Raw genomic sequence first — 20,633 nt, forward strand, 5'->3', positions numbered from 1 at the left:
GGGGCATTTTTAGGCTTCCATCCACAACGGGATGGTGACATCACCTCGGAAGATTCAAACACAGTAACAAAAATGAACATAGCACAATTTTTGCGGTCCTCTTTTGTGGCATTTCTTGTATTTTGAAATAGTCCAGGAGCCTAAAAACTGGAAGCCTGCAACTTCAGTCAGAATCCTAGGATTTAATTTTTCGAGCCTCATGTTTTGTTTTTCTGAGCCTGGACCTTTTAGTGCGGTGGGAAGAATGGACATGGCCCCTTTTCAACCTGAAGAGGGGACCAGTTACTTTTGCGGCTCATAAACCCTGGAAGGGCTCCTTTCCAGGCTTGAAGCCAAAGCGCCCAGCCACTGACCCAGAGATTACAGGGCCCAGATGCTGCGGCTGGGAAGGAGCAAAGATAAATCGCCTGAGCTGGGATGAGGGATTGCGCTTCAGCCGGCAGAAACCCAGCAAAGAAGCCAGCTCGTCCTGCGTCCTGCGTAGCGGGGCTTCTCAGGCTCGGGGCGGAAAGCTGCGCGCCCGGAACCTTTGTACGCGGGCTTTTGGGAACCCGGAGCTCTTGGGTGTCGCGCGCGGCGGCTGGCCATAGCTGGTTGCCAGGGCGACGCCTGCGATGATGGCTGCTGCGTCTTCGTCGGATTCCGACAGCGGCAAAGCGGAGAGGTGAAGGCCGGGGTCCTCTAGGTCTCCTTTCGTAGAGATGTGAAGAGGGTGCCCTGGTCCCCGGGCTCCGGGCTCCTCTTGAACAATGCTGGCTTTCCTCGAAGGGCTCTTAGAGATCCAATAGGGAAACTGAGGCCCAAGCAGTGTGTGTGTGTGTGTGTGTGTGTGTGTGTGTGTGTGTGTGTGTGTCTCGGTCGCGCCAGTGGTTGAGCCTGGACTTGGACCCAGACCTTCTACACACCTCACTCTCAGAGACCAGCTCCCCCCAAGTTTTCTTCCCCTCCCTTGGTACTCACTCCCCGACCCGCCCCCTCCTCTCGCAGCAACGATGCCAGTTCGAAATGGCTGGATGCGCACTACGACCCCATGGCCAACATCCACACCTTTTCCGCCTGCCTGGGTGAGTCTGGAAGCTGGGATCTCGGGTTGTGGGGACATGGAGGAGTGAGATAACGGTTCTGTAGTAAAGCTCTGGGATTCTGAGACACTGGCTTTCGGCCCGTTTGTGTTTTCCAGCGCTGGCAGATTTGCATGGGGACGGGGAGTACAAGGTAAGGTATCACCCCAGCAGAAAGAGAATTGGGGAAAAAATAACAGAATTCAGGTTTCCTTATGGCTCCAGAGAAACTCAGCATAATCTGGAATTCATGACTACTCTGAAAAACACGCTTAGCGTTAAATTGTATCTGGTGAAGAGATCCCATCGGTTCCATAATACAGACCACAGCAAGTAAAGCAGAACAATTTTACTGGGGATTTTACTAAGACAAAGCCTCTTAATTTTGTTAACTTGACATAATTCATTGCTGAAAGGGCAGGCACATTCCTTGGTTCCACATGAGGTGTCAGAATCTGAAGGGGAAGTAGAAGGGAATTGCAGTGACTTTTATGTTTATCAAAAGGACATAGGTTTTAAGAATAGCCATGAGCTGATAGTTGTTGAAGCTAGATGATCAGTATTTGGGGGTTCTGTCCACTTTAGTAAATGAGTGGAAACTTTCCATAATAAAAAGGTTTAAATTTAATTTTAAATATAAACTAAAAATAAATCATTTTAAAGGCACAGATTTTTTTTTTTAATCCTTACCCGAGGATATTTTTTTGTTATTCTTCAGATAGAGTGGGAGGGAGGGAGAGACAGAGAGAGAGAGAGAGAGAAACATCGACGTGAGAGGGACCCATCTACTGGTTGCCTCCCACACGACCCCGACCAGGTTGGAGGCAAACCGCAACCGAAATACATGCCCTTGACTGGAATCGAACCCAAGATTCCTTGGTCCACGGGCCAACAGTCTAACCACTGAGCCAAACCGGCAAGGGCAAGGGCATAGATTTTTTTTATTTTGTATTTATTTATTTATTTTTTAGTCCTCACCTGAGGACACTTTTTTTTTTTAAGAGAGAAGGGAAGGGAGCAAGAGAAACATTGATGTGAGAAATATCAGTCGGTCTCTTACATATATGTCTGACCGGGAAACAAACCCACAACCTAGATATGTGCCCTGACCGGGAATCAAACCCATGACCTTTCAGTATATGGGGTGACCCTTCAAGCAACTGAGCCACACCAGGCAGGGTTATGCCCAGTTTTTTTTTTAGGTTGAAAAATTATATTGGGCTAAAGAAAGGAAGTTAACATATATTAAGTATCCATTTCTGGAGTAGACCTTCTTTGAGGCATTTTCACATATATAGATAGTATTGATCCTCGTTTTGTTAATGGGAAAATAGATCCAGAGAGGCTAAGTTTACTGAGTTTGTTAAAAGTGGCAGACTTGGGTCTGTCAAATTCCAAGTTATGTATTCATTCCACAATATACCTCAACCTTTGTCACAGGCAGTGAACCCATAGTGGGCGTATTAGGTGGGCAACTAAAGGATAGTCCTGGAATCATACCATACATGGAAAGTGCAGTAGGATTTGGTGCCTCCCCCCCCCCCAAATTTCTATCTATAAAGCATTTAGTAATTCAACAAGCAAACAGTGAACCCTTACTGTGGCAAGCATTGTGCAGACACTAAACTCAGAAATGAATCAGTATAGAGTGGGAGGAGATATAGACACTGTCCTTAATTCATCCATGATATTGACTCGACACCTAGTGTGTGTTTGGCATTGGGTTTACGGCAGTGAAGGGTAGAGAAATCTGACCCACTAATGAATGTGGAATAGTAAATGCTTTGGTGTGATAATTTTTTTAAAAATGTTTTTATTGATTTTTTTTAGAGAGAGATAGAAACATCAGTGAGAGCCCAGCCAGTGTGGCTCAGTGGTTGAGCATTGACCCATGCACCAAGAGGTCTCCAGTTCGATTCCTGGTCAAGCCACATGCCCAAGTTGTGGGCCCAATCCCCAGTGGAGGGCATGAAGGAGGCAACCAATCGATAGTCTCTCTCATTGATGTTTCCATCTCTCTCTCCCTCTCCCTTCCTCTCTCTTTAAAATCAATAAAAGAAAAAAAAGAAACACTGATGAAAGGGAAACATCAATCAGCTGTCACCTGCTCAGCCCCCACTGGGGACTGAGCCTGCAACCTGGGCATGTGCCCTGACCGGGAATCAAACCGGAATTTCTCAGTCCCTGGGATGATGGTCAATCTACTGAGCCACACTGGCTGCGCATATAACTTTTTCAATGGCTAGTTTGTTTACTGTTGATTCCCAGCATCTAGCCCAGTGCCTGGTACAAATTAGGTACTTGGTAAATATTTGTGGGGTAAATGAATGGGTGCTAAAAAAGAATATATGGAAAGTATTATGGGAGCACCAGTGGGAGAAGAATGAAACCTATCTGGAGGCACCAGGAGGCAGTAACCTGTGAACTAGGTGTTGGAGAGAGGAAGGGGAAGGCAACCCACTATCACAAGCAGAGGCACAGAGGTTTGGAAGTTCACAGCATGTTTGGAGTTAGAAGTTGAGGCCAGTGTGAAATAGTGGTTAAGACCATCAGCTCTGGATTCAGACCGACCTAGGTTCCAGTTCCAGCTCTACCACTTACTAGCTGTGTGACTTTGACCTAACATCGCTAAGCCACAGCTTCCTCATTTGTGAAAAGGGGCTAATAATAGCACTTGCCTCATAGGTTGTTGAGAGGATTAAATGAAATTCCTGGTGTAGCTCCTGGTACACTGTACATGCTCAGAATCCAGACGTTCTTTGGCGTTCCCATTCTGGCTGGAGCATAGCATGGATGGGGAGGTGATGGAAAACAAGTTGGGAACCAGATCAGCGGGGTCTTGAAGGCCTGTCAGCCGCAGTGGCTTGGAGGATGGGTTGGAGGGTGTAAAACAGACTGGCCTTGGCCAGGTGGCTCAGTTGGCTGGAGTGTCATCCCATACACCAAAAGGTTGTGAGTTCAATTCTCCGTCAGGGCACATACCTAGGTTGCAGGTTCAACCCCAGGTTGGGGCGCATGCCATGGCTGGGGCATCTGATCAGTGTTTCTCATATAAATGTCTCTCCCACAACTCCGTCCTCTATCCTTGGATGACGATTAAAAAAAAAGAAACAGAGACCGAAGAGTTTGGTTGTGGTCTCTGCATCCACAGCACATTCTGCTCTGCATGCTTGCTTCTGCTTCCTTAGCTCTGTTCCCACTTGAAAGGCAGGTGTCAAAAGCCCAAGTATGAGCTTCCAGTGCCCCAATGACCTCAGCCACTGTCCCGATGTCTAGAACAGTGGCTGGCATGGAGCAGGCCCTGAAATGTTTACTGAGTGAATAATGAAAACATCAGCTGCCACCTACTCCTCCTAGCACTCAGCAGGTTCTGTAACTCATTATCTCATTGGATTTGCACGACGAGTGTCATGCAATTGATATTCCCATTTTGCTGGTGGGAAAACAGGCTCAGGAAGTTTAATCAACTTTCCCACGGTCACAGAGCTAGCCAGGCTTATTGCAAAGCATTTGTTGTCGTGCCCCCAACCCCGCCACCCCAGTACTGGTGTGGGAGTGAATGAATATACATTAGCAAAACGACTGAGCCCGAGAAGAGGGTCAGTGGCAAGGTCTTTAGACTTTGAGCCTGAAATAAGCCAGCCTCTCTCTACAGCTGGTGGTGGGGGACCTTGGCCCAGGTGGGCAGCAGTCCCGCCTGAAGGTGTTCAAAGGACTCAGAGTACTGACTGAAAGCCCACTACCTGCACTACCAGCCGCTGCTGCCACCTTCCTCATAGACCAGCACGAGCCCCGAACACCAGCTCTAGCATTCGCTTCAGGCCCTTGTGTGTATGTGTATAAGAATCTTAGGCCCTACTTCAAGTTCAGCCTGCCCCAGTTGCCTACAAATACCCTGGAACAAGATCTTTGGAACCAAGCCAAGGAGGTAAGTGATGTGGGGATGGGAACAGGAAGGCAAAAATGGCTCATCCTCCTTCTCTGCTTGGCTCTGGAGCTCACAGGCTTTACCTTCTTCCCATGCTGTCACAGGACCAGATTGACCCCTTGACCCTGAAGGAGATGCTGGAGGGCATCCGGTGAGAGCCTACTTCCCCTTCATATGCCTCCCACCCCTCCCTCCTCCCCGACTTTCATCCCAGAACTCTTGGTTTGACCCCAGGGCCCTGTTCCTTAACTAAACCTGCCATGATCACCCCTCTCCTTACAGGGAGAAGGCAGACGTGCCTTTGTCTGTACAGTCACTCAGGTAAGGGACCTCTGGAGGGCCAGGGATCTGGAAGCTCCAGGGGGAAGGGAGTGGCAGGCCTGCCCAGGGCATGCAGCTGCCAGGTCTCTCTGTCCAGGTTTCTGCAGCTGGAGCGGAGTGAAATGGAGGCATTTGTGAACCAGCACAAGTCCAAGGCCATCAGACGTCAGGTAGTGTCCCTTCTCTTTTTATTTTCCCAGAAAAATATGGATATACTTTTTAAATTATTTTTTAATCCTCACCTAAAGATATTTTTTTCCATTCATTTTTAGATAGAGTGGGAAGGAGGAATGGAGAGAGAGAGAGAGAGAGAGAGAGAGAGAGAGAGAGAGAAACATTGATGTGAGAGACACATCGATTGGTTGCCTCCTACATCACCCTGACTGGGGCCAGGATCGGACCTGCAACCAAGGTATGTGCCCTTGACTGGGAATCGAACCTGTGACTCTTTGGTTCTCAGGCCAATGCTCTAACCACTGGCCAGGGCTGAATATATTTTTTTAAAACCATGTAGCACCCAGCTGATGTAGCTCAGTGGTTGAGTATCAACCCATGCACCAAAAGGTCGCTGGTTCGATTTCCAGTCAGGGCACATGCCCAGGTTGTAGGCCAAATCCCCAGTGGGGGGCATGCAGGAGGCAGCCAATCGATGTTCTCTCTCATCAATATTTCTATCTCTCCCTCTCCCTTCCTCTCTCTAAAATCAAGAAAAAAAAGTAAAACAAAACAAAAACCATGTAACGTCAGTGGTAAGTTCTACAACCAAACCTGACTAGTTTCACTTTTCACTTTCCTTTCCAATCCATGCTATATATATATGGTCACAAAGCTGCAGGCCCTTCTACATTTACAGTTAACAGTGTCAGCTTTGAATTTATCTATAATGATATAACTTTATAGAACTTTTATTGTCTTGAGGGTAAAGGTAATATATTCTCATTAGAGAAAATTTGGAAAATAAAAAGAAGTATAAAGGAGAAATAAAATTGACTACAATCTCACTGCCGAGAGGTACTTGCTCTTATTATTTTGGTACAATTCCTTCATAAATATGCTTTTATATCCTGCTTCCCTTGAGTACATAACATTATATCTTGAGTAAATAGTCTTTAAGAACTCCATTTTTAGTGGCCCTTTGATTGTTTCATTGATTATTCATTATTTCATTCAGAGTTTATGTAACTACTCACATGCAGGTCATTGAACAAGAAATATGTCCCTTTTATACACTTCATAATTTTTTTCTTTGTTATACTTTTAATGGCTTTATTGATTAACCCATTGACTGATGAACTCCAGTGGTTCCTGACCTAGGGGCTGACTCGTAGTCAGGGACAGATTCCTAGAGCAGTTCTCTGCATTCTAGAAAGCCTCATGGGAGCCCTCCACTTCCTGTAGAGGTCACTTGAGCCAAACACGTTGACCAATGTAATCCTCTGCTTTCGGCTAGTCTTAGACCAATGCTGTGAGAAACATGTTCTCTCCTGCTGATCAGCACTCAGACCCACAGTTGTCAATATCTCCGAGTACTTCTACAATCAGGAAGTGAATGAATTATTGCTCAAAAGATGCAGTTTGGGGGTGGGAGCAGTCTTTCTAAGTGTGTGTCATGGTTACATGATTGGGAACCACTAAGTTCCACACTTCTGTAACCTTTCTCCTTCCACTTAGCATTGAGAATGATTTCTCTTGCCCTGGCCGGTTTGGCTCCGCGGTTAAAGCATCGGCCCATGGACCAGAGAGACCCGCGTTAAGGGCACATACCTCGGTTGCGGTTTGTCCCCGGCCCCAGTTGGGGTCCTGTGGGTGGCAACCAGTCGATGTGTCTCTCTCACATCGATGTTTCTCTTTCTCTCTTCCGCCCTCTCTCCCTCCTGCTCTATATTTAAAAAAAGAGAGAGAGAGAATGATTTCTCTTTGTTGATCTTAAAGATAATCACACACTGAGCAGCTTTATTCAAAGAAACATTTTGGTCCTGCTAAAATATTTCCATGGGAGAAATTCCTAAAAAAGGGATCATCATCCCCTTCTCTCTCTTTTTTTTTCTCTCTCCAATCACAATTACAAAAGGAACATGTGCCCATTGTAGAAATGACAGAAAAGTGCAATGAAGAAATTAAACATCACCCATGATCTCGTTGTCCAGAGAGAACCAGTGTTTGTATTTAAGGGTTTGGCCTTTCAGCTTGTTTTTCTATTCATCTATTTTCTTTCTTTTTATCCTCACCCGAGGACATTTTCCCATTTTTTTGTTCAGGTAGAGTGGGAGGGAGAGAGAGAGAGAGAAACATCAATGTGAAAGGAACACATCGAGTGGCTGCCACCCGCACGACCGACCAAGGCCGGGGACAAACTGCAACCGAGGTACGCGCCCTTAGCGGGAACCGAACCCGGGTCTCTCAGGACCGCAGGTCGACGCTCTAACCGCTAAGCCAAACTGGCCAGGGCTATTTATCTATTTTCTTAAACTGGGATTATACTAATGTAACTTTTTACCTATGTTTTCCTCTTAATACAACAGAAGTATTCTCCCTGTCATTGAATCTTCTTTTAAAATGTGTTTTTTAAATGGCTGCATGATTTAGGATAATATGGATAGTTCATAATTGGCTTAGACAATCCTCCTCTGTCAGAAAGTTAGGTTTGTTGCTATAGGTACCTTCGTACATAAACCTTTTGCATCTCTGATATTCTTCCTCCTGTTTTACTTTCTTTATTCCCCCTGGGGTTGCCTGGGGGAAATGGTCTGTGGATCCCCGGTGACCCCTGGAGTCTTTCTGCAGACAGTCATCACCACCATGACCACCTTAAAGAAGAACCTGGCAGACGAAGATGCTGTGTCCTGCTTGGTGCTAGGCACTGAGAACAAGGAGCTCCTGGTGCTAGACCCAGAGGCCTTCACCATTTTGGCCAAGGTCAGTGTGGGGCCTGACACTTGGCACACCTGAGGCCTAGGCTGCATTTTGTTTCTCTGTTCCCCCACATTTCCTATACCCAGTTCTTGGTAATACACGTTCATTGTAGAGAAATTATAAAATACAGATAAGCATCCAGAAATCCCACCACCCACAGATACCTACTATTAAAGTTTCATCATATGTCTTTCCTGACATTTTCATATTTCAACACAGTAACTATATGTATTTTTTTATAAAAACGTCGTCATGGTGCAGAATCACGTAACCTGCTCTTTTCACGTAGCGGTAGCTCATCAATGTCTTTCCGCATCTATATAAAACCACATCCACCTTTTCAAAGGCCACACAGTATCCATTTTATAAAGGTGTCGTCATTTATTTATGGTCACCTATTGTAGGTTTAGGTCATTTTCCGTTTTCATTATTACACCACTGCAATAGGCTTTCTTGCCCAAACGTCTTTGCATGCTTGTCAAAATATTTCCCAAGTTGCATTCCTACAAGTGGCGTAGTTTAGTCAAGGGCTTGTGCTACGTGTTGCCAAGTTTCCCTCCAGGAAAACGACGAGTTTGAACTGACTTGCTGGGTATGAGTGAGGAAGTTGGGACTTCAGACAAGGAACCAACTTGGAGGAGGAGGTTCCTTCAAGGTAGGGGAGGACTGGGGCTCCAGAGAAATCAGCATATTTGAACCTCTTCTTTGCAGATGAGCCTCCCCAGCATCCCCGTCTTCCTGGAGGTTTCTGGCCAGTTCGACGTCGAGTTCCGGCTTGCCGCTGCCTGCCGCAACGGGAACGTGTACATCCTGAGAAGGTAGCCGCACGTGGTCTCTGCGGTCAGAAGGAACAGCTCAGATACCTGGTGGTCTCAGGGGTTTGAAAGATGAGCAGGGGGCTGGGGTTTGGGAATGGAAAGAGCTGAGAAGTTCACGTAGGAGGCCAAACCCAGGAGCATAGGGAGTCGCTAGAGGCCTGTGTGAGGAGCTGGCAAAGTGCGAGACCAGGCTGGGTGTCTGTAACCTATGAGCAGTGCAGTCAGAAGTTGGAAGAAATAAAAAAGTCTCTCATATTTGTTATATTGCTTTATAGGTCCATGACCCGTCTCAGTGCGGCAGTTTGATATTCCTTACAACACTCATTTTTTAATTCAGAAATGTTTTTGAGTACCTACTTAAGCATTATACAAGGTATTAATGAACAGAATAAACATAATTCCTGCCCTCATGGGAAGATAGATATTAAAGTCAACAAACCAAGATAACATTGCAAATTGGATGCATGCAGTGAAGGAAAAATACAGGCTCAATGGAAAAATAATGAAATCAGAGTGATCAGCAAACGCCTGTCTGTGGAAATGACTCGAAGGCGAAGAAGGAATCAGTTATTCAAAAAGGACAGAAAGAGTGTTGTGGGCAGGGAGAACTTCAGCAACGTCAAGATGGGGAAGACACTGGCACGTGCCACTCACGGATGCTGGGCAAGGAGGGAGGGGACAGGAATGATATGGAGACCAGATGGGCTCATGCAGGACCCACTAGGATGTGGTCAAGATTTTGGATTTTATCTGAAATCTAGGGGAAAACTGCTAAGGGATTTTAATCAGAAGCATGACATGATCCATTTACATGTAATCCTTACCTGAGGATATTTTTCTATTTATCTTCAGACAGAGTGGGAGGGAGGGAGGGAGGGAGAGGGAGAGAGAGAGAGAGAGAAACATCGACATGAGAGGGACACATCAACTGGTTGCCTCCCACACGACCCTGACCAGGGCCAGGACAAACCACAACTGAGGTATGTGCCCTTGGCTGGAATTGAACCCGCAACTCATTGGTTGGTGGGCTGACGCTCTACCACTGAGCCAAACCAGTCAGGGCCATTTATGTATTTAAAGATTACTGTGGGTGGAGGATAGATTGGCAGGAGGCCCAGAGCCCAGCGGGAGGCTCTCAGCTGGGATCTGACATTGGCCTAGACTTGGTGATGAAGAAAAGTGGACTATAGCCTGTGATTGGTAGGCAGGAACTTCCCTTACTTTCTAGGTAAGAAAAACTAAGATTCAGAGGCCAGGAAACAGAAACAGTACATTTACACAGAGCAACTCCCTGCTTTTCTGATAAATGATTAACCTGCCTAGGTCCGCTTGCACCTTGTCTAGCTTTTCTCACTGTGAACGGTTAACTGCCACGTTATCCTACAGATCACTGTAGTAAAGGCGGCAGGGAGACCAAGAAGAACACACTTCATGTTATCCAAGGTCTCACAGCTGCAGGTGGTGCAGGTGAAAATAATACCATGGTCATCTGCTTTGAGCCAAGGTTCCTTCCAGGATAGTCTGTGGGGCTTAGGAAGAGGAAGGCCTGCCTGGCCAGTTTGGTTCAGAGGTTAGAGCGTCGGCCCTTGGACTAATGAGTCACAGGTTCGATTCCGGTCAAGGGCACATACCTTGGTTGCTGTTCATCCCCGGGCCTGGTCAGGTCATGAGGGAGGCAACCAGTCGATGTGGCTCTATCACATCTATGTTTCTCTCTGTCTCTTTCTCCCTCTCCCTCTCCCTCTCTTCCACTCTATCTGATGATAAAAAAAAAAAAGAAGAAGAAAAGGAAGGCCTTGCCCAGCTGGTGTGGCTCAGTGGTTGAGCGTCAACCCATGCACCAAGAGGTGGCTGGTTCGATTTCTGGTCAGGGCACATGCCCAGGTTGTGGGCCAGATCCCCAGTGGGGGGCATGCAGGAGGCGGCCAATTGATGTTCTCTCTCATTGATGTTTCCATCTTTCTCTCCCTCTCCCTTCCTCTCTCTTTAAAATCAATAAGGAAAAAAAAAAAAAGAAAGAAAGAAAGAGTAAGGCCAGCCGGAAAGGAGAGAGGGTTTCTCTGGGCTGGGAAAGTTTGTCTTTATTCCACAGAGACTCCAAGTGCCCCAAGTACTGCATCGAGCTAAGTGCCCAGCCTGTGGGGCTTGTTCGGGTAAACAAGGTCCTGGTGGTGGGCAGCACCCAAGACAGTCTGCATGGCTTCACCTACAAGGTATGGCCTCCGGGCAAGCACCCTGCCCCCCCCACACAGGTGTCGCCCAAGTTCCCCTTAGCAGGCGAGCCCTTCTGGCATCCCCTTCCCAGCAATTCCAGCCACCGCCCCTTCTAACCCCTGAGCCCCCTGCAGACTTGGCTGATCCCTCCCAGGGTAAGAAGCTGTGGACGGTGCAGATGCCTGCAGCCATCCTGACCATGAACCTCCTGGAGCAGAGCTCCCGGGGCCTGCAGGCTGTCATGGCTGGACTGGCCAATGGAGAGGTCCGCATTTACCGTGACAAGGCCCTGCTCGACATCATCCGCACCCCGGTGAGCCCTGACTCCTTGCCCCACTCCCACCTCCAGGGCTGCTTAGCTGCCTCCTGATTCCACTCCATCCGTCACCTTTGACTTTAATGAATTTAAAACACATTTGTTGAAAACCTCATATGCACAGCTTATTGTATTGGGGTGGGGGATAAAACAGTGACTAAATCCTTGCCTTCAGGGAGCTTAACATCCAAGGTTACAGCCAGCCAGAGACACAGCTAATTCAAACACCAGGCAGACAGAAGTAAAGTGCTGAAAAAGCAGAGCAGGCTGAGTATTGGGTGGTAGATAGATGGGGATGGAACTCGCAGGACACTTCATAGAGCAGGTGACAATTCAGCTGGGCCTCAAAGCAGTGTGCCAAGTGGAGAAATGGAGGAACAACATCCCAGGCAGGGAACTGCATGAAAAAAGGCTGAGAGGTACGAGTGTTCTTGATTAGGCAATCCAGGTGGTTTGATGAGTTTGGACCAGAGTTTTCCAACACTAAGTTGTGAGTCATTAAATCAATGTAGTGGGTCACAACCAGCAACATAAAAAAGAAAGTTCAGTGTATGTCACATGTGAAACTTGAATGTGTATGTATGTATCGTGTTCTATGTCACAGTAGAAAATTTGAAGGCAGGTGTTGTGTGGGTTGGGAGAAGGTAAAGAGTAGAGAACTGACAAAAGGCAGGTTAAATGTGGACAGGGAGGACAAAGCCATTGGAGGTTTTCTACAAGAGAATCGACACGATCGTGTTTATGTTTTTGAAAGTCAGCAGAGGCAGCCGTGAAGGACTGACTGAGAAAAAGGGTAGGCTGGGAAGCCTTTGGGAAGCTGACCCCAGGAGCCCAGGGCTGTCAGCCGGGGACGATGGCCCTGCAGTGAGGTTGGAAGCAGAGAACAGAGGAGCTGCTTCAGAGGCCGCATTGCCCCGGGCCTCACCCCGCACCTCACATCTCACCTATGATATCACGTCTGGGGTCCCACCCCCAGTCTTGCTCTCCTCTCTAAAATATTTTCCCCAATAAACTCTAGTGTCTCCACCATAGGATGCAGTGACCAGCCTTTGCTTTGGCCGCTACGGGAGGGAAGATAACACCCTCATCATAACTACTCGAGGTGAGAAGCGTCGGACCTGGCGAGAGTTTTCAAGTTGGGCGTGAAAGGGACGGGCAGATCCTGGGAAGAAGAAGAGGTGGACGTGAGGCACGGGAGGACCGGTGCGGAAAGCAGAGCCAGCGGACAGTGGGGACAGCTCACCATCGGTTTGATATCATGACCTCAGGGCCAGACCCTGGGCTGCATTGTGTCTCTAGTTTACTCAGTATTCCCAGCACCTGCCACAATGCCAGGAACACTACAGTACTCAGTACTGAATTAATAACTGTGAAATGAATGAACTAACTAATGGTAGGAGGTTATTTAGACAGACTTCATTCCTTCCAGAAGCTCAGTCTCGGCAGCAGATAGACATGTACAGAAATGGGTCTCCATGAGGCAGGTTATTTGGGGATGAAAGACTGGAACGTAGAGTGTGACTGGGGAGGACAAATCTGTTCCTGTCTGTCTACTTCCCTAGGCGGTGGCCTGATTATCAAGATCCTGAAGCGTACAGCAGTGTTTGTGGAGGGGGGAGGTGAGGTGGGCCCCCCACCAGCCCAGGCCACAAAACTCAGCGTGCCCCGAAAGACCCGGCTTTATGTGGATCAGACACTGCGAGAGCGGGAGGCTGGCACCGGTGAGACTCAGGCCAGACTCTTCCTCTTCCTCCACTGCTCTGAAGCAGCCAGAGCTGGATGGATGCTGCCTGGGGGCCCCGCTCAGTGGGAGGACACCTGGTGAACTGGGCCGGTTTTGTGCCTCTGGTAGTCCAGGGACAGCCTCGAGGTACATCCTGCCTACAGATGACTGTACCGCAGGTGGAAGGTTCTGTGGGTGAGGGCCGGAGCCCTGGGAATTCAGAGGAGGGAGTGGTCACTTCTAGATGGCAGGAATTCTTGTGAAAGAAGTTGACTTCCACCAAGGTTCTTCCTTTTCCTGTTCAGTCTTTCTGCTCATTCATTCATTCATTCAATACCCATGATTAGGCCAGGCCTTGTGCCAGGTGCCCTGAATTAGTTGCTACCTGAGCAGCTCAGTCTATCGCTAACTTCATGTTGCACGACAGCTGCAGAAAAGGTCTCTGCAAAGGGCTCCTGAGGCACGTAAGAGCATGTTTGCCTGGGAGCCTGGGGAAGGCTCCCGAGAGAGGTGATGTTGGACTTCACCCTGAAAGATGATTACATGTCCACCAGCCAGAGATGGGGAAGGGCGATTTAGGCAGAGGTTGGGGAGGGGCGCAAGGCCTACCTGGATTCAAGCAGCATTAGCCGTGTAGCTGTGGGTGCAGTGCAGGAAGGCCGAGCGTCCAGAGAGGAGGCTGGAAAGGCAGGCCAGAGCCAGCTTCAAAGGGCTTGGAATGCAAAGCTAAGATGTTTTGTTTAATTTCGGTATTGGGAGCTGGGAAAAATGTGAAGCAGAAAAATACAGTGTCAACCAGCTCTGTCTTTAAAAAGGATCTGGCTTGCAGTTCAAAGGTAAATTAAAGAATAAAGAAAATAACTAACAGACTATTGTAGCCCAGAGAACCCAAGAAAAGCAGTGGATATATGAGAGAAATAATTAAAGTTCTCTAAGGTGACCAAATGTAAAGTATGCAAAAATCAATTGCTTTTGTGTGTACTAACAGTAACCAGTTAGAAAATGTAATAGAAAGTTTCCATTCAGAATAGCAAAGAAATCCTTAGAAATAAACTTAACAAGAAGATGTACGAAGTCTGATCAAGGAAATTACAAAGTTGCTCAAGAACGTACAAGGCTACCTGAAGTGACGAGATTTCCCGAGTCCCAGGGCCACAAAACCTAATGTTGTAGTGCTGTGGGTCAACTAACAGCTTCTAAAATTAACCTAGAAACATAGCAAAGGGACAGTTCAGTCCCCCTGGGATTTATTTTGAGGACTTGACCAGTTGATTCTAACAGGAAAGCTGAGAAATTTGGGGGAAAGAAGGAGGGAGCCTGGCCCACTGGAATGGACTGAAGCCGTGGGGAGTCGGAGCAGTGATGGCCAGGCGGGAACTGACCCAGACCACCGCACGTCTGCGGAGTCCAGAAACAGCCCCTGTATAAGGGAACAGTCAGCGTATGTTTCAGGGGTAGTTTTAGATGCGTGGGGAAAGAAGAGACTGTCCACAGAACATAATTAGGACAACTTGCTTCTAGAAAAAAAATGTACAACTCTCATACCAAACAAAAATTAATTCTGGTAAATTAAAAATAAACTGTAAAAGTACTATAGGAAAGAAAAGAATAATAGATGGGATAACATAAAGATGGACAATTTGTGAATGGCAAAAAGCACCTCATAAATCAAGTCAGAGACAGGTTGGCAGACCACAGGAGTGAAGGAGGTGGCCTCTGGAGATGGCTCAGAGGACGAGTCATCCGATCCTGACAAATGATTAGATGTGAGGGGTGAGTCTAGGTGACTTGGATGGGGATGCTGTGACGGAGGAATGGAAATGAACTTGGTTTCTGCACTGTTGACTTTGAGGTGTTGATGGGACATCCAGGTGTAGGTGACCATTAGGCAGTTAGAAGCAGGAGGCTGTCCCAGGTGCTGAGCTGCTGACAACACCGTATCAAGTGTGGACACAGGCCAGGCCCTGAGGTGGGCACTGAGGACCCAGTAGTCACGAGTCCCTCACAGTTGTTCCTCTGGAGTGGTCACAGCTGGGGTAGGACATGGATTGTCCAGGGGAGGAAGACAGAGGAGGAGAAGAGGACCAAGGACAAGACTCAAGGGAACACCAGTTCTTATGTCGGAATAGAAGGAGCCAGCAAAGGACACGGGGTGCGGGCAGCGAGGTTTGGGAGAACCAGGCGGAGGGAGCCGGGAGTGGTCCAGCATCCAGTGTCATCAGAAGGCTGGGCTGTTGGACCTCGGCCCTCCCTTTCCCCACATTCCCAGCCTCTGCAGACCCTGCCCACTGTACCTTCCTCTTGCACTTCCCCAGACCCCTGTCCCCGACCCTTGCCTGCCCACCCCACCTCCAGCGTCAGCCCTTTGTCTTTCCTCAGCCATGCACCGGACCTTCCAGACCGACCTCTACCTGCTGCGCCTCCGGACCGCCCGCACCTACGTGCAGGCCCTTGAGTCCAGCCTGAACCCTGTGTCTGTGACAGCCCGGGAGCCACTGAAGCTGCATGCCGTGGTGAGCACCCAGGCGTGGGGGCAAGTCAGCAGCTCGGGGCCAGAGGGGCCGAGGTCAGGCGTGGGTGGGAACCCTTCAGCTCCAGAGCCAGTTCCAAGCCAACTAGGTCCTGTGCTCCACAGGCCCAGGGACCAAGTCTCATGTCCTGTGAAAGCGCTCTCACCTTCTCCTGGGCTGCCTCCCCACGCTGGCCACACAGGGACACTCTCCAACTCCCTCATTCCCCGCTGTGCCTCAGACAAGCCCCCAGACTTGGGGCAGGGCACACAAGTCGTCACCTTGGGATGTTTCTTCCCAGGAGCCTGGAGGGACTCTCCCTGCTATGGTGCAGGGACGAAAGCTGTTCATTTCAGTAACCGCGGCCCCAGGTGTTAGGACTGCCCGGTGCAGGAAAGGGGCCATCCTGAGGCTGACAAAGGCCCGAGGAGGAGGACGAGCCCACACACCCCGACACAAGTGGCCTCAAGGTCATCAGGGCTCCATCCAGCTCTCAGGGGGTCCCTGAGGTGGCCATCTGTCCCCGCTGCATTTCTGATTTCTCTTTCCCTAAAGAAGGTGGGTAGATACAGAGAGGAAGAAGCTACAGCGCAACTGAGAGTAAGAGGGAGGAAAATGAAATCATTGCAGCCACTGTAGGATGAGAGAGAGGTGGGCCAGGCCCTGGGAAGAGGGGCAGGGGCAGTGCTGAGGACGCAGGTGGGAGTTGGGGGCGTGTCCTGAGGCCAGCTCTGCCCCTGACCAACTTGATGAGTGGCCTCTATCAAGCCCCTTCCCCTCCTTGGGCCTTTGCTGACCCCTGTACCCACTAGAGCCAACCTTCTGGGCTTCTGTGCCTTTTGAGGGAGATGGACAGTGAGTTGGAACAGTTGGAGGAGGGTGACTTAAGGACAGTGATGAAGAAGCAGGCAGGCAGGGCCGGGCACATTGCATTCCATGCCCAAGACCACTAGGCCTAGGGTCTTTCTCCACCCACTCCACCCTCTCCACAGGTTCAAGGCCTGGGCCCCACCTTTAAGCTTACACTTCACCTGCAGAATACCTCGACAGCCCGGCCCGTCCTCGGGCTGCTGGTCTGCTTCCTGTACAACGAGGCGCTCTATGCCCTGCCCCGGGCCTTCTTCAAGGTACTTGGCCCACCTCCCTGAGACGTGGAGTGAGAAAGAGGGGGTGGGGCCTAATTAAATGCCCTCAGAGCCTCCACCAGGTCGGAGGTGAGGGCTGGCAGGTGGCTGCAGCCACAGGTCAGGGTAGGGCACCCAGGAGCCTCTGGGGGGAGCACCCAAGACCTGCCTCAGCTGCCTTGCTCCCAGCCTGCTAGAGGTCTCAGGGTCTCACAGCAAGTTCTGGGGGAACAGCCATGCCCGGGTCTCTCCTGTGCCTCTCCCAGAAGCCTTTGGTGCTGGGGGGCCCAGAGCCCACCCTGCTTCACAGCCACTCGGGCAGCAGCTAGGAAGCCTGCCTCTGCCTCCAGGAGGCTTCCAGAGTGAAGGGCCTGGTTTCCCCTGGCATGAGGGTGATTTCCTAACCTCTTCGTCCCCGAACTTAGGTCCCCTTGTTGGTACCAGGGCTCAGCTACCCGCTGGAGACCTTTGTGGAGAGTCTCAGTGACAAGGGCATCTCAGACATTATCAAGGTAGGTCGCCATTGGTGCTGCTTGGGGAGGACAGTGGGGTGCGTGTGGACATGGCCCCCAGGTGGCTGCCGGGTAGGGTGGGTATCTGCACAGTAGAGGCCTCCCAGCCTCCCTGTCCGTTTGACAAAGCCCTGGTGGCCTGTCATTAGGGCCAGTGCAGACTGGGCCAGGCTTGGCCGAGCAGGGTCCACAAAGCCATGCCCCTACTGCCGTGGGCACTTCCTCCGCAGGTGCTGGTGCTTCGAGAAGGTCAGAGTGCACCCCTGCTGAGTGCCCACATCAACATGCCTGTGAGTGAGGGGCTGGCAGCTGCCTGACCCCTGGGCTGGTGTTAAAGCCCCTGTGGAATCAGGACCAAGAAGATCCAGCCCCTTCCACTGAGCTGGGCAGTCAGTGGCCCAGGCCTGACCCTGTGCCGCAGGGTGCTGGGTGACAGCTTCCCTCTTCTCTCCTGAGCTCCCCTTTCTCAGCACCCCGACTGGACTGCTGGGTGACCGATAGCAGCAGGTCAGTGAGTACCCAGGAGGGTCAGCTCCTCTCTTCTCAGGAAGATGCAGGCTCTGGCTCACTGGGCTCCTGCTGCTCCTCCGTCCTCCCTACTTTTCTCCAGAAACCACGCCCGGGTCCAGAGGAAGGGCTCTGAAGTGGTCACCGTGAGATGAGGGACATAGGCCAGCCTTGTGCTTTGCTGCTCCCCCTGGGCACATCGCCCATTGCTGCTGCCAGCCCAGGCCAGAGTTGGGAAGGGCCTGGCCTGGGACAATCAGAGCTTTTCTGGAGTGAGACTGAGCCCCCTGCTGCTCCCTGGGGTCCCAGAGGCTTTGCTGCTGCCAGTCAGCTTGCAAGCAAAACACATGCTCTGATCTCCCCTCATGAGTGACTAAGGGGCCCTTCCTTCTATTCAGAGGGCCCAGAGAATAGCTGCCTCCCCACAGGGGGCTGTTCTGAAATCTTGGGCTCAGTAAAGGTCTCAGGCCTGTGATGCTCCATGCAGAGGGCATAGGGCACAGGGTACCCGTGCAGGGAGCCAGTGGCCCCAGCCCCTACCAGGCTCCTGTAGACCACAGACTGCTCCTGACTGCGATGCTTGGGTCAAGAACAAGCACCTAGAGAGAAAGGCTCAGCTAGACATAGCAGAGAGGGTGTTGGGGGGCATAGCAGGGGCATTTCTGGGGCCCTGGGGAGGTGGCACAGGAGGCAGAAGCCCAGAACTGCCCATCAAGATGTGCTTCTACGCCCTGGAGCCCAGAGCAGTCATGTGAGTGGAATGTTTACCTGACAGTGGCCATAGTGTGCAAGAATTCTGGAAAGATATGGACCAGAGGCTTGAGTGAGGCAGAAGACCGAACAAAGGCACACGCTTAGCCCACAAGGACCAGAGACCCACAGTCCTGGCCCTCAGTGCCTTGGAGCCCTGGCCACTCTGCCTGGCCACCCCATGGCACTCTGGCAGGCCACTTGTGAGCCAGGAGCCCCGCTCCCAGAGGACCTGCATCTCACCCTCTGACCAGGAGCAGACTGGTGTGTGGCGACAGCTCAGGCTTGTGGGAAGTCACCCCATCCCTGGGGACTTCCATTGCCCTTGTATGAAATGAGGCCGTTTGACCAGATTCAGCTTGGCAGCCCTCTAGAGCAAATGAGGGGTCAGCTCCAGAAAAGGGGTACTTGACAGGACTAACTGAGGAGCTTTTTCCCTTGAGACCAAGGGCACTGCCAGGCAACAGTCTCTGTGCCCAACACACAGGGAGGACTGGGATGACAGCCCACAGCCACCCCCTCACCCCTGAGGAATGCATTCTGGGCCAGGTGATGAGAAGCAAGGGGTCTAGACCAAAAAAGAGCCCCTCCCGCTCCCCTCTGTACCGTCCGGCCACACAGACAGACCAACCGAGTGAGGATGGTGAAGGGTTTCTGGGTCAACTGAGGCACAGGTGGAACAAGCAGGAGGTTTAACTTGGAAATGGACAGACAGGTAGAAGGAGTGTCACCATCAGCTAAAGAGACTTCAACTAAACCTGAAGAGCTTTCTGAGAGCGTGTCGGAGAGGGACGGCCTAGGCGCTGTGAGCCCCTTGTCTGGCGCTGTCACCGGGCGGGGCTGTCTATGCAGGTGGTTCTGTTGGGTCAGCTGACTTTACAGTCCCTTTCACCCCAGTCAAGCGATGAACTGTGAACTTGGAATAAAAACATCTGCTCTGGGTTCTCTTCAAAGCTATTCATGATGATGAAAGCGGAGAAACGGCTCCTGTGCCCAGCAACTGATGTTAACTTACGTGACGTAATACCACGTACTGTTACTGAAAAACACACCACTGCGGTCGTGTGGACAGTGTACATGCAGCTACATGAAGCAGGAAACAGTGCCCAGTGCCCAGTGCCCTCGCTGGTTAGAACTCCAGGACATGGTACACATGAAGGATGAGAGTTTGTGTCTTTAAAAAAAAACTTATCTAAATACTTATCTAAAAACATTGACCTATTAGTAGTGTGGAATTAGACCATACGAAGAAAAGAGCCTCTCCCAGTCCCCAGTCCTGCCCCGCTGCTAGTCAGTCAGTTACCTTAGTGTCCATTTTTGTACAAGACCATGCTTTCACTGGTCTTGCTCAATTTATCAGTCTCAGATGCTCTCTGTTGGCCCTGTCATAACATGAAGCTGTAGCTCTCCTATGACAGCACCCCGTCCCTTCCTTGTCTCCCCAGTTTTTAGGTAAATCAATATTCGGTTTGGATTACAATTCAATGACGTGACAGTTACTGCGAGCCAAGAATTGGGCTATAATTACATTTATTTGTGGGTACTTTGTTATTTTTCATGGAATTATTAATTACCGTTTTTGTTTTATTTTTCATTTGCTTAGTTTTCTGTGTATGCCAGTTGCTAATTCTTCCCCCACTGGGTCTGACAGCTCTTTTTTCTGGACACTTGCCTTCATCCCTCGCCGCAGGGAGGACCGTGAGTGCCCTGGAGCCCTAGAGCGGCTGCGCAGCACATGGCCTGGGTTCCCTGTCGTGTGCTGGGCTCGCGCCCCTGATCCTGGGCCCCGCGTCGTCCTCCTCCATCATTCTGCACCCCTCATTTGGTGAAGCATAGCCACGGGTACCTTTTTCAAGTCACTAGAGTTAATTTAAAAAAAATTTTTTTTTTCTTTATTGATTTTAGAGAGAAAGGGAGAGGGAGAGATAGAAACATC

General features: G+C 50.0%; 1 protein-coding gene across 2 annotated transcripts; it reads left to right on the plus strand.

Moving 5' to 3' along the window:
* The first annotated feature begins 321 nt into the window (after positions 1–321).
* Positions 322–19,475, plus strand: BBS1 (Bardet-Biedl syndrome 1). 2 transcript variants are annotated; one of them, XM_036259293.1, is made up of 17 exons: positions 322–664; positions 988–1,064; positions 1,181–1,215; positions 4,717–4,989; positions 5,094–5,140; positions 5,272–5,310; positions 5,408–5,480; positions 8,095–8,226; positions 8,935–9,041; positions 11,134–11,254; positions 11,410–11,568; positions 12,604–12,673; positions 13,134–13,292; positions 15,674–15,807; positions 16,797–16,931; positions 17,354–17,440; positions 17,671–19,475. In XM_036259293.1, exons 1-17 carry the CDS (start codon positions 615–617, stop codon positions 17,755–17,757), a joined length of 1,785 nt encoding a protein of 594 aa, XP_036115186.1. In that variant the 5' UTR covers positions 322–614; the 3' UTR covers positions 17,758–19,475. The 2 variants fall into 2 exon arrangements, with proteins under 2 accessions (XP_036115186.1, XP_036115187.1); XM_036259294.1 differs by lacking the exon at positions 13,134–13,292.
* The last annotated feature ends 1,158 nt before the right edge of the window (positions 19,476–20,633 follow it).

This window comes from Molossus molossus, unplaced genomic scaffold (assembly GCF_014108415.1).
Source record: "Molossus molossus isolate mMolMol1 unplaced genomic scaffold, mMolMol1.p scaffold_m16_p_13, whole genome shotgun sequence".
Taxonomy (NCBI): Eukaryota; Metazoa; Chordata; class Mammalia; order Chiroptera; family Molossidae; genus Molossus; species Molossus molossus.